The sequence below is a fragment of the Sinocyclocheilus anshuiensis genome, unplaced genomic scaffold, assembly GCF_001515605.1.
Source record: "Sinocyclocheilus anshuiensis isolate Anshui unplaced genomic scaffold, SAMN03320099.WGS_v1.1 scaffold2649, whole genome shotgun sequence".
Classification (NCBI taxonomy): Eukaryota; Metazoa; Chordata; class Actinopteri; order Cypriniformes; family Cyprinidae; genus Sinocyclocheilus; species Sinocyclocheilus anshuiensis.
Genome location: NW_015552865.1, coordinates 80,939 through 96,941, shown reverse-complemented (window position 1 = coordinate 96,941; position 16,003 = coordinate 80,939). Strand labels below are relative to the sequence as shown.

Below are 16,003 nucleotides of genomic sequence, written 5' to 3'. Positions count from 1 at the left end.
CTTTAGTCTTTGCAACTTTACAGATCTTCTTTATGCACCAAGAGCTTGTAACACTCCAAAGAGAAAGGAAATATTGAAATCACATCATATGACCCCTTTAAATATATAATAGATAAATATATAGATTAAATATATAAACCTCTCATCCTGAGTGGATTTGAGAATCTTGTGCTGCGGTGCAGGACTTTGTTTGGCTGAACTGGCTCCTGATGGCGGGCCTTTGTACTCTAAACAGCAAATCAAAACAGATTGTCATATGAAATGATAAACATCAAGTGTTAAAAGTCCTCATGAAACTGCATTCGCAACACTTCTGTAACAGGGCTCTAGACTGCGACCAAAAAGGTCACATATGCCACGTCCGCTATAGTTTCCTCATCATTTTTATCACGCACACCTGCGTGCTTGTGTAGACTTGAAGCGCTCTCACTGAAAGCGCCTCTCACTCTCTTCACCTGATCAGTGAAATTTGACTTCTGCCGCACTTTGCTCTACAGTGCGCCCTGGATGGAGCAGAGCAGACACTTTCAGTTTACAATTGTAGCGTCCGTTGTCCAACTGAACTGAATGGTTTTTATTTCTTACTGAAAAAGTTGGAAGAATGAGTCTAGAGCCCTGTGTAATGTGACATATTACTGATTAATGTTTCACAATATCATCTGGAAGATTTGAACTGCAAAAGCCTGTGCCAATTAATGCTATTTTATTGTATCATATTCATACATGTGAGCTAAAATGTATTAAACACGACAGATATAAATGAACTTTGTATATTCATGTTTTGTAGTTGAAATAGGCTAATAATTGGTTTAAGTGCCCTTTATAAAGCATTCAATTTAAATATGCATGCATAATTGATATTAATTTTCACTTTGGTTATTAGCATTTCAATGTTAGTTACATTATTGCCCAAGTGTGACAAATCAAAGCATGAGGCACAGTTTGAGAAAGCACGAATATGTGCTGCGGCAGTATTTATGTGACATTTCATTATCTCACTCACCGTCCTCAGGAACCACGGTGAGTGTGACAGAGTTCCCTGCGTCTTTGATAAGCTGAACAATATCATTGTGGGAGAGCTCCACAATGGACTGGCTGTTCACAGAGGATATGCGGTCACCCACATTCAGCAATCCGCAGCGGTCAGTCGGACTGTCCTCGATTATTCGACCAATCTTATGAGGAATCACTGAAACACACACTTAGGCAAATCACTTAGCAGAATTGGAACAGCTTGTGTTGTATTTTTAACCATAACGAATGAATCATAAGAAATTTAACAATAATGAGGTTGTGCAAAACTGAAAAACAGCAGGATGGAGTGGAGGCAGAGGCGGAGGCAGGGGGGGTTGATATTGGGGGGATCTGAAGGTACTTTTAAATTTAAACTGCTATATTTTTATCATGACATCTTAAAATCAAAATAAATAAAAATGCAACACTGGTGACGCAAGTTGCTCAAAGAACAGTGCAAGCTGCAATACAACCACGATTGACTTCTATTTACATATGTATGGCTAAAGTGACGATAAAGAGGAAATTCCATCTAACAAAACCACCTAACAGTTCTGGTCCAAGTAATGATTGATCCAAAATTATTAAATTAAATTAAATTTTAAATTAAATTATAACATAATTATTAAATAAAATTAAATATTTACTAGTAAAATATTTTAATGTTTTTTTATTAAACTGCCATTTATTACAAAACTGTTCTAAATGTTTATTTTAATAATACATCTTCAAGATTTGTTTGTTCTCTTTGAATGATGATATCTAATTTTTTTTTGTTTATTTGCCGAATGAATTTGGCTGGTGCATCAATGAATCCGCTGTTACCTCCAGGTGGCGGTTTGTTCTTCGATGTGAGAATGACAAAGCCAAAGCCCTCGTTATCTTTACGATGGAGCGTGATATCAAACGACCCCTGGTCCTTGACGCTTGGCACCTGGATACGTGGAAGCCGAGGTGAGCCATTTACAAGGGTCAGCGCTCCACTCCCAACATCCTCCGGGGCATCTATAGAGCAGAAGTTTACACAGACTGACCTTTAATGAAAGCTTTTCAGGCAGTTAATTACAATCCAGTGCTGGTTTTATGTCTAAGGCCTGTCAGTCAGCAGTGCTCGCCTTTGTAAATGACCTTCCTGCGCACTGAAAGTAGCACTTGTCCGTTGCGTGCTGCGTTAGTCATCAGATCCAGAACTTGCTTGTGAGATTTTCCCTTCACGGTGATGCAGTCGATGCCAACGAGCTCATCTCCGGTCCTCAGCCGGCCTTCCTTCTCTGCCGCCCCTTGGGGAATGATGGCACCAATGTAGACCTAATGATATTAGACAGATAGCTTGTTTTAGAACTAAGACAGAAAGTCAATCTGCTAATAAATCACATAAATACAGTCCATAAATAAATATCCAGTAATATGGTTACAGAAGAATGAGGGACTCACTGGTTGTTCAACGCCTTCTCCTCCAAGCACACGAAAGCCGAAGCCTGTCTCCTGATCTCTCTTGATGAACACGTCCAATTCTTTATAGTGAGGTACTGCATACAAATAGACATGGAAGTACAATAAATAAATTGGAGAATGTGGAATAAATCACACCCATCAATTCATCACACAAAAAAACAAAACAAAACAAAAATAAAAGCAACAGTATTTCATCAACCATGCATATGGCCTTTTCTATCTCTCTGCATTCAGATCATAAATTAAAAGGATAGCTCTCCCAAACATGTCATTTGAAAACCATATGATATTTTTTCCCATGATGCTCAAATGCTGATATTAAGCAGCAGCTCTTTTCCATGCAATAATAGGAAAAGTAATAATAATTGTTGGTGATTCAGACTGTAAAGTTCAAAAGGAAAAAAGTACCATAAAATAGTCCCATACAAACTATAGTCAAAGTCTCCTAGAGCCATTCAATAACTTTTTAACAAAAAAAATTGAAATTAACTGAAAATCTTCTGCTCATAAATCTCATTCAAAGTTTTACACACTTAAACCAATTGCGGAATATATGCAAGATCAAAACGTTTGCCCACGGCTCTCATTATATTGTCTCTAGTGTGCCATTTTCTCATGTATTATGATTTGAACATAAAAAAACAAATTTTTTATTACAAAAAAAAAAAAGTATTTAAATAAGATACATAAAATCAAATAAAATGTCATTTTATATATCATAATTGTCACTTAATATTTAATAATTTCAACTTTGTATAAAGCATTCAGCCAACTATTTTTAACTGATTTTCAACTCCAACAGATCCACACAACATGGTGCTGTAACATAAAACGTTTTCTCTTTGCAGGATGAGCTCAGCAGAGACTTTCAATACAATTAAAGGTGTGGTTCACTGGTTTTTTTTCTAGGCTTGATTGTGTTTATGGGGTGCAGTCTAACATGTGTTAATGCTACGTTTAAAAACAAAACGCATTATTTTTCACATAATGTACCTTTATACCACACCCCTTTGTCCCTTCTCTGAGAAACGGGCTGATCTTTTCCTGTTTTTATGAAGCCCCGCCCTCAGAAATAGGAGATGGGCTCTGATTGGTTAGCTAGCCCATTGTGTTGTGATTGGCTAAACTGCCTTTAGTGCACGTCTAAATGTTCCACCCCTCACCTCAGCGGCATGTGCTCCGGTTGTATTGTAAACAACGGCGTCGTTAATATCGCTTATCAGTTTGAGCCCGATTGAGAAGCAGAGGATATTATTGAAGAGGATCGTGCAGAACCTGTGCAAGCACGGCTTTTAATGGTAGGCCTATGTTTTTTGTTTGTTGTTGTCTCATACTTTTAGATATGCTGTTATTTGTAAATGCTACGGCTTATGTTAGCTTTTAATATACGGTTTTATCCTGATTAAAGCTTTAATACAGTATGGCAACTGCACGCGCGTCCATGTATAACGCTTCTCATAGCTATGTGAAAATAAGTGTATAATTGGAACAGTTCATTGTTGGAGCTGAGCTGAATGAGAGAGAGAGAGATGCAGAGTGTGTGCAGAGCAGGGGGACACGAGGTACAGTATTAAGAACCGCTGCTTTAGAACATTGATTTTGAAACTTGTGAATCCATTAGAATCGTTAGAAGACAGAATCACGATTCATATATGAATAGATTTTTACGTGCACCCCTAGTTTTCTCTTCCTCTTCTCTAAAGCAGTGCAGCATGGCCTCGCCCCCTTTGCTGCCTTTTACCGAGCGGGGTTTATCTGGGTTTGTGATGTCACGAACCCGGGAAGTAACTCGTTGTAGTCCCTACCAGCCGTTTTTGTAGGCATTAAACCGCCAGAATTTTAAAAGATGATACCTTCGTTTGCATTGAACTTTCAGCTTCGTAACTTTGCAGATATTGTTTATGCTCAAACAGCAACATTACACACTAACTAACGTTAAAAAAGTGAAATCGCAATCAACCACCCCTTTAAACAAAGAAAATGAAAAAGTAGCATATTCAATTTTGGGGTGGCCAATCAGATGTCAGGCTCTGGCTCCGCCACTGGACTCACCTATGCTGTCCTGCAAGGCTTTGGGTTTTCTGTAGTGGAGGGAAGCGTCTTGTTTTGGAGAGCTACATGGCAGTGTGTTTGAGTGATAGGTCAAAGCCTGGGGAACCATGGTGTCATGGCAATGGTCCAGAGTCTCAGTGCTGGCACTCAACCCCGGTCTCTGTTGTAATAAAATGTGTTTTAATACCACTTCACAAAGTGACCAGCAGAGTGCACACAGATGTGGACTATAACAAGCAGCATTTAAACTGTTCAATGGTCATATCTTCTGAAATAATAAAAGGAAGTGCCTACAGACAGATGAACTATATCAACAAAAATACTATTCTGTTTGGATCAGGCCTTCTGGTTAACAGGAAAATTCCCACACTTCATAAGCAAATAAATCTTCTGTGTCATGAGTGATACTGAAAAACTGTTGTGATGGAATATTTAAAGTCTGTCAGTAAACCCATTGGAAAATAAAGCCCAACACGCTCATACAATTAATGTTTTTGCCATTTAGCCTCATGTTACTGGTATTTCAAAGCATTATATTTTTAAACTAGATTTTTACATTTATTGTAGGAATTGTGAGTGGTGTCCATACAAAACTCAGCAACATGATATTAGTGTGGTTGCCAGGTTGTAGTTTACGGGCCAGAGTCAACTCATAAGTCTCAATGATATTCTGATCCCTCAAAACCCTTCTTCATTTTAAGAATATGGGATTGTTTTTTCCTGTTTCATCATTCTCAAGTGAAAATCGAACATCCTTTCACTTAGAAACTAGTACATGCCACACGATTCAGAACAAATGGTGTGGGACGTATCAGCTACTGAACTTTAGTACTTACAGAAAGGGGTTTGTTCAAATCCCAAACCCCAAGTACGATCAATAACTGAGAAGAGATTTCATCAGCACAAAATGAAATATTCAGCCATTTCCTCAATTCTACAAGATCATTATCACCTCTGAAATCTATTATCATACTCACAGGTCTTAAACTCTTCACAGGCGATGTCTGACCTAGAAACAGAGAAAAGGCCAATGAGAGACATAAGTAGCCGTGAAGAAGGAAAAATGGGGAACAGGCACTCAACAGACAGATGAAAAAAAACAGGAACTCGTTACTGGGATAGAAAGTTTCTAGCCTTATTATAATGACAGCGTTTCATGGTTGTTGCCTCTGAAACATGAAAAAGGCATGAGAATACACTGTTTCAATGCTACATTATTAATTCCCATCCATCTAACTAAAAAGCTACTCAAAGAGGAAGCATCATTCAAGTGCTTCAAAGTGGGGCGTTTCCTGAGCCAATTCCGAGCTGAGTTAATCATGACACATGTCATCTAGCAGCCATTAAAGATGGATAGAATAAATGTACATAAGAGAAAATTATGAATCCTCCAGGGAGAAAGACATCGCAAACGACAGAAGTCATGCATAAAATAATGATGCCACTATACTTCCATCTGTCAGTTTAGAACACACGCTGTTTATTCATTCCCTTTGTTTTTTCTTGTCTTTCTCTTGATTGGTGTGATTCCATTGAATTTAATGTCTAAACAATGAATGACAAAACTCATTCAGCCTTTGAGGGGTAATAGAACTGTTTAAAGCATTATCTTGCTCTCTTTCTCTCCCTTTTTCCCCCTTTCCCCCTCCTTCTCTCGCTCTGCAGACAATATATCCTTACAGAACTCTTTGCAGACACATCCTGAAATTCCCCTGTGATCTAAATTAATTTCCCAAATTCCCAGCCAGCCCCACAGAGTGGGTGCAAAAGATGCAACAGGGCCTCTCCCACCAACTGTATCAGAATCAACGGTCCATCATTCTTACATAACGTTGTCCTTAGGGACAGAAACACACCTCAACAATGATTGGTGAGAGTGGAGGAGAGGAGAACAAGTGTGGCTAAAATGTAAAATTATGAACTGGAGAAAATAATGCAACTGATTTCTCACCTGCTGAGCAATTGACATATAACCAAAAAAAAGAGACAAAGGGAAAAGAGCCTTTGTATAATTCCCTGCTGAAAAGTCTAGTAGTTGTGGATGCATGTTTGCTGTTGCTCCTATTAGGCTTGTTAATTATAATTTAAAAATATAATTCACCCAACAAAAGTGAAAATTCTGTAAGCATTTACCCTAATTTTATTCTAAACCATGTGTTTTTTTATTCTAATGTGGAACATGAAAGGTTGTGTTTTGCAAAATGTCCTCTGCTACATTGCATATTCATTTTCTTACTCAGTATTTTTTTCCAGTACAAATACCTAAACATTTTTAAATCAAAATATATTACTTGAGATGCAACAATGACATTAGATGCAAAATGTTGTTTTCAGAGAAATATGATTACAGTTATTTTTCTTATACCGCTGGCAGATTGTTTCCATTTTTGTAAACCACAATTCATTTAGCTATATTTCTCATAAAACAAATGTTATGTCATTTTGCATCTTAAATTAATCTTGAATTAAGAACATTTAGATATTTGTACTGAAAAACAAAACAACAATACTGTTCAAGAAAGTGACTTCCAGTGTACTCTTTCCATGAATCTGGAATTTTTCAATTTCTGAATTTGAACTGAATTCAAATTAAAATCCTAAACATGATGCAGAATTTGAATTTAAGGAAGTAACAATAAAACAAACTGAAGAAATTAATTAAACTGCAATAAGTGTAATTTTTACGAGACAAAGAAGATTTTTCAAGACAAACTTTAAACTTTTTTAATGGTGGCTTGACAAAGGCTTAAAGGATTAAAAAGTTTGACAGTTTTATTCATTTTCACATTTATATTCATGCTAGTCAAAGTTAAAGTCTTTAAAAGTCTTTTCAGCAGGGTTTTTACTAGAAATGCCTGAGATCTATTTTGAGTGTGTGATGGAGAACGGGGTAACATTTTAATTTAAAATGAGCAGGAATCTGTATTAAAGATAGGGACGGTCGCTATGTTATTACTGAAGGTGTATGGCAAGGTAAAAGTATTCTCATACTAAATATGTATTATCCTCCAGCTCATCCATCTGACTTTGTTACTAAAGTGTTTTTGGACATGATTGCCAGGCTAGCAGCTAGAAAGGTAAAAGTCCTGACATATGTTCTTCTTACAGGCCAATTGCATTACTGAATATTGACCAGAAATTGCTTTCTAACATTTTAGCAATGCGCCTTGAAAAAATTCTGCCTACTATAATTGGGACTGATCAAACAGGATTTATACAAGGTAGAAATTCATCTGATAATATTAGACGCCTTTTAAATGTTATTTACACCTTTAAAGTGAAATCCATAGATGGGCTAGTACTGTCTTTGAATGCGGAGAATGCGTTTGATCGGATTGAATGGTCCTATCTTTTTTTTGTTTTGGATCAATTTGGCCTAGGTAAAAATTTTGTGCTGTGGATCAGAGTGCTGTATACAGACCCATGTTCTGCTGTATTGACGAATGGCTTTAGATCAGATTATTTTCCTGTGCATAGAGGCACTAGGCAGGGTTGCCCCCTGTCGCCGATTTGCGATGGCTATAGAGCCTCTAGCTGAAGCAATCAGATCTGCAACATCTATTTCAGGTTTACAGATAGGACATATACATCATAAGATTGCACTGTATGCTGATGATGTATTGCTTTTTTTATCTGAGCCTGAGAAGTCAGTTCCCGCTCTAATTGAGTTGATTGACTGGTTCAGTACCTTTTCTTGTTATAAAGTTAATTTAACTAAATCTGAAGCTATGCATTTAGGTACTCTTATTTCTAAACCTAACATTGTGCCCTGTTTTCCTTTTAAGTGGTCACCTCTAGGTTTCGTCTATTTGGGTATTTCTATCTCTACATCTTTGAATCTGGTGTATGAATCTAATTTTGTTCCTTTATTTGAGAAAATACGGCAGGATTTAGAACGTTGGAATTCCTTGCCAGTGTCTTTGCTGGGTCGGATAGCACTTGTAAAGATGATTGTGTTACCCAAATTGTTATATCCTATTCGAATGGTTCCGATACTGTTTTCAAATAGGGCATTAAAGGGCCTAAATAGCTGGATGACTTCTTTTATATGGCGTAAACGCAAACCTAGATTAAAATTATCAGTACTTTATCTTCCAAATTCTATGGGGGGGCTGGATTTTCCAAATATTAAGATGTATCAGTTAAGTTCCCACCTGAGATACATTGCAGAGTGGGTTAGGAATGATTCTTCTTCTACTTGGTTAGATATTGAATCCTCCTTTTCACAATTTCCTTTAAGAGCTCTTCTTTTTGTTAAGAGCTTTCAAAACATAAAAGAGATGTATGATAATCCAATTATAGTTAATACTCTGAAAGCATGGAGATCAGTCTGTAGGCTTGAATCTCAATTGCCTTCTTTCTTTACCCCAATATTAAACAATACTGATTTCACCCCAGGAATTTTGGATGATGGGTTTAAACGTTGGTGTAATTTGAGACTTATTAGGCTTGGGGATATGTTTTCAGATAATAAATTAATGTCATTTGTGGAGTTAACTCAGAAGTACCAGTTGTTCAAACACGATTTTTTTTCGATTCCTCCAATTGAGACATTATATTACTAATAACACAACACTTGTTAGAAATTGTGAGATATCTTCTATTGAGAGGTTATTATTTTTATCATCGGGAAAAATGTCTTTGGGTAGATTTTATGGTGCTATGTGTTCAATTTCTTCTGCTGATACACAGACAATTAAAACTAAATGGGAGGAAGAGTTAGCTACTGATACTGATGATGAAACATGGGATGACATTTGGTCTCATGCTAAGAGAATATCTGTTTGTGCACGTACAAGAGAAATACAATTTAAAATCATACATAGACTCCATATTTCTCCTAACCGCAGGCATTTTTTTAACCCCTCTCTATCGCCTATGTGTTTAAAATGTAAAACTGAAGTAGGTACTTTAACACATTGTCTGTGGTCATGTAACAGACTGCAAAGGTATTGGTTTTTGGTGCTGGGGGAAATGGAAAAGATCTTTAATATGCAGTTGGATTTTGACCCAGTCTCATTGGTATTGGGTATACCTAATAAATGCATTGTTTCATTTGCTAACAAGAAATTGTATAATATTCTCTCCTTTGCTGCCAGAAAAAATATTTTACTTAATTGGATTAGTGATAAATCTCCATCACTTAAAGGTTGGCATAAGATAATTTTTGAACTGATTCCCCTGGAGTGTCTTACCTATGTATTACATCAAAAAACAGGCCTGTTTTATAAAGTCTGGACTCCATATCTGGACTATATGGAACCTCATCTTCGCCCTATTATACTACAAGGAATATTGTAATTGTGTAACTGTCTGGACATTTAACTTTTCTGCCCTATTCATTTTTTTTTTCCCTTCTTTCACTAATCTGTTATATATGGGGTAGTCCTGTTTTATTTAATAATCTGAGCTATGTGTGTGTGTTTTTTTTGTTGTTTTGTTCCTTTTGGGCGATGCCTTGTTATTTTTGTATTACAGTGGAAATTCAATAAAAATAATTATAAAAATAAAAAAAGTGACGTATAGGGAGTCTAAAACTCCTAAGAGTGTATTCAAAATAATTAATTAACAACAAAAGTGATAAAGTTAACTTTAATGTATGTGCATAACAACAAGCATATACAAAACATTTTATTTTTCATTAACCTATAAGAGTTTTCATCGTTGTAATAATATTTCAGAAGGCTGATAGGATTAAGACCAATCACAGTGGGTTTACTATTAATATTATTTGCTTCTGTCCAAAATAAAGCCAGAAAAGGCTAAAGAGATTCAATGAAATTTATGATTGGGGAGATTATAATCTGTCAGACTAATATCAAGCCTATTTTTAGAATTTAAATTGTGGATATGTATGGGAGAGCAACTGTCAGCAAATATTAAACAAATAAATTAATAACTTGATGCAGTTGTTTATTGGTTTGATCATACGGATCTCCCTCCCTGAAAAAAAAAAAATCCCTCACAAATCCCCAGTTTATAAATAGCCTACCTTTTAGCCAAGATGTTTTAGAAATTATAAACACTCAGGCAAACTTGCTCATGAACTTAAGTGTGTGGAAGAGCAGAAAGGTGCTGAACATAATATTTTAACTCATTACGGTTGTCATATCATATTTATCAGACATGGACATTCAGTGAGCAAGCCTACCCCAAATGACAAACAAATCAGAGACTATCTGCTAGTATGCTTACGTGTGCACACCCATAATTAGCAGTCCAAGTCTATTTAAACAGTTATGCATCTAGGCTGGGGACAACAGCAAGCTGACAGAACAGACACCACAGCACATCTACATAATACTGCATATACAAAAGACGCTCGTATACGTTTATGAATACAATTTCAAAAGGGATCAATCAAGGGAGGACAGTTGCCTAGTGCTTTTTCATGGACACAAACTCATTACCCCCAAATGACCCTGACAGTGCCATTAAAAACAGTGTCATTGGCATAACTGCAGTGCATGGCAGAAATTATAACCATCATTTGCTTGTATGTTGAATATTCTTAATAACTGTGTGTTTTGGGCACGTTCTTGTTTGTTGCATAAACATATGTGAATGGTAAGTGTTTGAAGGAGAGAAGCGTGGAATAATTAACACTATTGTCTGTGTTAAGCAAGCTTCGGGGCAGCTAACGGAAGATTAAAGTGGTGGAGCTCAACCTCTCCATATTCATGAAAGCATGAATGATAGTATCCTGCTACAAACTCCTAACCTTTCTGTGTCTTGTATGTATGCGTTAATTAAAATTGCAGTGTGACAAAACTTAAGATCCATGCTCCTTGTTTGTTCCACAGTGCTACCAGAATATAAGTGTCAGAAGATGCAAATATGTGACTGATACTGGAATGCTTTAATGCACGTTCCATTTATTTAAATTGGAATGTAATCTAATCAGTCCCTCTGTACAAAGATTTTTCTTGCCCTCCCCTCATATATTACATATTTGAAACGAAATGTATAAATCTATTTTAAAATGTCATTTAATATAGTGATTTTTATAGAAGAACAAATCCTCATTGGCCTTTCAATCATCATTTAGCCCCTCCAGACCAGCTTTGAGATGATGAGATTAACAGATTAATCAGAATGGTGGATTAAAGAAAACACAGGCAAATATCATGGGACGACAAAATATTGTTTTGGACTTTTGAAAAACAAGACATGGACTTAAGCAAATTCAATTTTAGGTAAGGGTTCACTAGCCTTAATAAACAAACAAACAAAAAATCACTAGGAGCTAAAGAAATGTGGGAAAACTAGTAAAAAATGTCCTGGCTTCAAGAGGTAAAAATCTAAGTGAACAAAAAATATCTACAGATTTTAAGTCTATATTCAGATATACTTTCCTTCCTTAGGCCCACAATTTTGCCTTTGGACAGACTTATCACATGTTAAGGGCGTATCTCTTTCCCCACTGGAGAAATCACAGTAAACCTGTCTGTGCTTAGTCCAGTGTGATCACAGCTGTAATATGTTAAGCTGTAAGACTCTAAATTCCTCCCTGTTTTCAATCTAAAGCTGTGGTCAATCCAATAAATGGAAAACTTTTTAAAGGGGCCACAATTTTCAAAACATTTTGATAGATTTTTTTTTGATAATAGGCTATAGGTGCGATTCCATTCTATGCTTCAGCGGACAAAAGAGCAGGAACTTCCATGAAATTAACCACTTAAAGCAACTCATAGGCCATGTATAGACTGCTTTTAAAGTGACAGTCATATTTAAACATATGTGAATCGTTCTGAGTTTGGAATACACAAGTTACGTCCGAAACATTGATGATTGACGCAAAACTGTTGACAGAGGCCACGTGTTTTCAGCGTCCAAACTATAGAGTGACGTCACCGTTGCCAGCTTCGACACGACCCGGGGGTTTCTGGGATGCGTGGACCGATTCACAGACGATTCAATACACTACGCAGATTTAAGAATAATCACTCAAAAATTGCAGCTAGTCTATATTCAGCTGTAGTGTTTATGTGGTCAAGGTGATGGAAAAGTGCTCTCGTTCCACTCTGTCATGTCAAATAGAAAAAATAAATATTGGAAATTATAATGTAAAAACTTTTTTTAAACAAACTACAGTAGAAAACTACAGTAGTGCACTGAGGGAATAGTTCCATGTGAACATAATTTTTGGGAAAGTTTAGAAAACATTAACATGTTAATTCTCTGATTTATCACGTTTAAAAATAAATAAAGAGAAATATTCAGTGTCAAATTCACACCACCAAACCACAGTTCCAAATCCACAGCAGTATGACTTGGGCAAAGGTTGATAGATGTGAGCAGGGTTGAGCAGTGCTCATTCTTTTATCTTCAGATCAGAGCTAGAGGTCTGATTTAAACACTTGTATACATATGCATGAGGCATTAGGTGTTGTAGTACAGAGAGAAGACAAACAGAGCCATCCCTTAAAAAGTCTGAGGCATCCAATTTCTTATTTTTTCAGGTTTTTCAAATAAGCTCTTTATTGCAGCTGTTAAATACAGCAGCTGGTAGAGAGATACAAGGACAGTATTGTGACCCTTGTTTTTTTTCTGACGCATTTGCTTTTTGCTCTAGCTGTTAAAGTTCTCTCACCACATCTGTAGCGCCATCACGTGGCAGGGCAGGCATCTTCTGTGACCCCTGAAGCCATGGTCGTTGTTGGGAAGAAGAAAGACAGTTTGTGAGGGCAACAGAACCCAGCTGCAGGGTTGAGGAGTGCCACAGACATCAAGTGATGGGACTGCCCACCCAACAATGAACCATCTCTTTTCCACCCTCTCCCCACTATCCTTCGTTTCTTTCTTTCTTGCATTCTGCTGCCTTTTATCAGTCTCTATCTCCAGGCCTTGGGCATAGCTTTCTTTTTAAAGATGAGCAAAGAGAACGAGACGACCCTGTGTTCACCCTCTGATACACACCAAGGTCCCAAGACCACTGCTGATTTGATTTTATGAGAAGAATGAACAACCGACTCCATCAGCCACAAAATGGATGGGAACAGAGTTAAGGAAGAGAATGAGAGAAGCAGAAAGAGAGAAAAAAAATAAGTGAGGGGGCGAAAGGAAGGATGAAATAAGTTTGTGAGCCTGCAGACCTCCTGATCTGTTTGTTGACTTTCACATCACATTCGCACTTTTAATTATCCATTACCTATAGAATTATCTTGAAAACAACACTTTCCAATAGAATACTAGAAGATAAGTAAAATAATTGTATGATTTTCTTATGAAGGTCACTTAAAGGAACAGTTCACCAAAGACAAAAAACAAACAAACAAACAAAAAATCTTCCAGGTTTGGAACAACATGAGGGTGAATAAATAATGACAGAATTTATTTATTATTTTTATTTTATTTATTTATTTTTTGTTGAACTACCCCTACAAGTTTGCATATTTGCTTACATGTAACCTTTAGCACCAAAATGGTTTTTACATGCATTAAATCGTATGGCTTATTAACAAAATGAGGACTTACGTGACATATAATATTATCTACTAGTAATGATTCGTGCTTTATCTCTCTTGTCCTCTGCAACAGGTGGCCTCTTCTGTAGATCAGTTCCAAATCCTGTTGGCTCTTTTATCACTGGACAGCAAGAACATGAGTGATATTTCATAGAGAAAGCTTAAAGGGTGCCCAGACACTGAGTTTTACAAGCTACATGAGCAAACGCCCTCCTTGGCAAAAGGCAATAGTGCTGTTATACACATATTCTCTCACACACACGGAGTCTGTATCCTGACAATGTTAGCTGGAAATAAAATTTTAGTACCCCAGTCAGTTCCCGCTCTAATTGAGTTGATTGACTGGTTCAGTACCTTTTCTGGTTATAAAGTTAATTTAACTAAATCTGAAGCTATGCCTTTAGGTACTCTTATTTCTAAACCTAACATTGTGCCCTGTTTTCCTTTTAAGTGGTCACCTCTAGGTTTCATCTATTTGCGTATTTCTATCTCTACATCTTTGAAGCTGATGTATGAATCTAATTTTGTTCCTTTATTTGAGAAAATACGGCAGGATTTAGAACGTTGGAATTCCTTGCCAGTATCTTTGCTGGGTCGGATAGCACTTGTAAAGATGATTGTGTTACCCAAATTGTTATATCCTATTCGAATGGTTCCGATACTGTTTTCAAATAGGGCATTAAAGGGCCTGAATAGCTGGATGTTATATGGTATATGGCGTAAACGCAAACCTAGATTAAAATTATCAGTACTTTATCTTCCAAATTCTATCTGGATTTTCGATTTTCCAAATATTAAGATGTATCAGTTAAGTTCCCACCTGAGATACATTGCAGAGTGGGTTAGGAATGATTCTTCCTCTACTTGGTTAGATATTGAATCCTCCTTTTCACAATTTCCTTTAAGAGCTCTTCTTTTTGTTAAGAGCTTTCAAAACATAAAAGAGATATATGATAACCCAATTATAGTTAATACTCTGAAAGCATGGAGATCAGTCTGTAGGATTGAAGGTAGATCTAAATTGACTTCTTTCTTTACCCAATATTAAACAATCATGATTTCACCCCAGGAATTTTGGATGAAGGGTTTAAACGTTGGTGTAATTTGGGACTTATTAGGCTTGGGGATATGCTTTCAGATAAATAAATTAATGTCATTTGTGGAGTTAACTCAGAAGTACCAGTTGTTCAAACACAATTTTTTTTCGATTCCTCCAATTGAGACATTATATTACTAATAACACAACACTTGTTAGAAATTGTGAGATATCTTCTATTGAGAGGTTATTATTTTTATCATCGGGAAAAATGTCTTTGGGTAGATTTTATGGTGCTATGTGTTCAATTTCTTCTGCTGATACACAGACAATTAAAACTAAATGGGAGGAAGAGTTAGCTACTGATACTGATGATGAAACATGGGATGACATTTGGTCTCATGCTAAGAGAATATCTGTTTGTGCACGTACAAGAGAAATACAATTTAAAATCATACATAGACTCCATATTTCTCCTAACCGCAGGCATTTTTTTAACCCCTTTATATCGCCTATGTGTTTAAAATGTAAAACTGAAGTAGGTACTTTAACACATTGTCTGTGGTCATGTAACAGACTGCAAAGGTATTGGTTTTTGGTGCTGGGGGAAATGGAAAAGATCTTTAATATGCAGTTGGATTTTGACCCAGTCTCATTGGTATTGGGTATACCTAATAAATGCATTGTTTCATTTGCTAACAAGAAATTGTATAATATTCTCTCCTTTGCTGCCAGAACAAATATTTTACTTAATTGGATTAGTGATAAATCTCCATCACTTAAAGGTTGGCATAAGATCATTTTTGAGCTGATTCCCCCTGGAGCGTCTTACCTATGTATTACATCAAAAAACAGGCTTGTTTTATAAAGTCTGGACTCCATATCTGGACTATATGGAACCTCATCTTCGCCCTAATGTACTACAAGGAATATTGTAATTGTGTAACTGTCCTGACAGTTTACTTTTCTGCCCTATTCA

The 16,003-nt window shown here is 36.4% G+C and overlaps 1 protein-coding gene across 1 annotated transcript in view; it reads right to left on the bottom strand.

Moving 5' to 3' along the window:
* LOC107668158 (membrane-associated guanylate kinase, WW and PDZ domain-containing protein 3-like) overlaps positions 1-16,003 on the bottom strand; it is a 54,502-nt gene that overhangs the window by 5,594 nt on the left and 32,905 nt on the right. The window contains exons 12-18 of the mRNA XM_016459954.1: positions 5,499-5,530; positions 4,522-4,681; positions 2,449-2,543; positions 2,130-2,322; positions 1,840-2,019; positions 1,004-1,189; positions 140-227 (exon numbers count right to left, since the gene is read on the bottom strand). Coding sequence (XP_016315440.1) covers positions 140-227; positions 1,004-1,189; positions 1,840-2,019; positions 2,130-2,322; positions 2,449-2,543; positions 4,522-4,681; positions 5,499-5,530 — 934 coding nt within the window. The remainder of the gene's footprint in view (positions 1-139; positions 228-1,003; positions 1,190-1,839; positions 2,020-2,129; positions 2,323-2,448; positions 2,544-4,521; positions 4,682-5,498; positions 5,531-16,003) is intronic.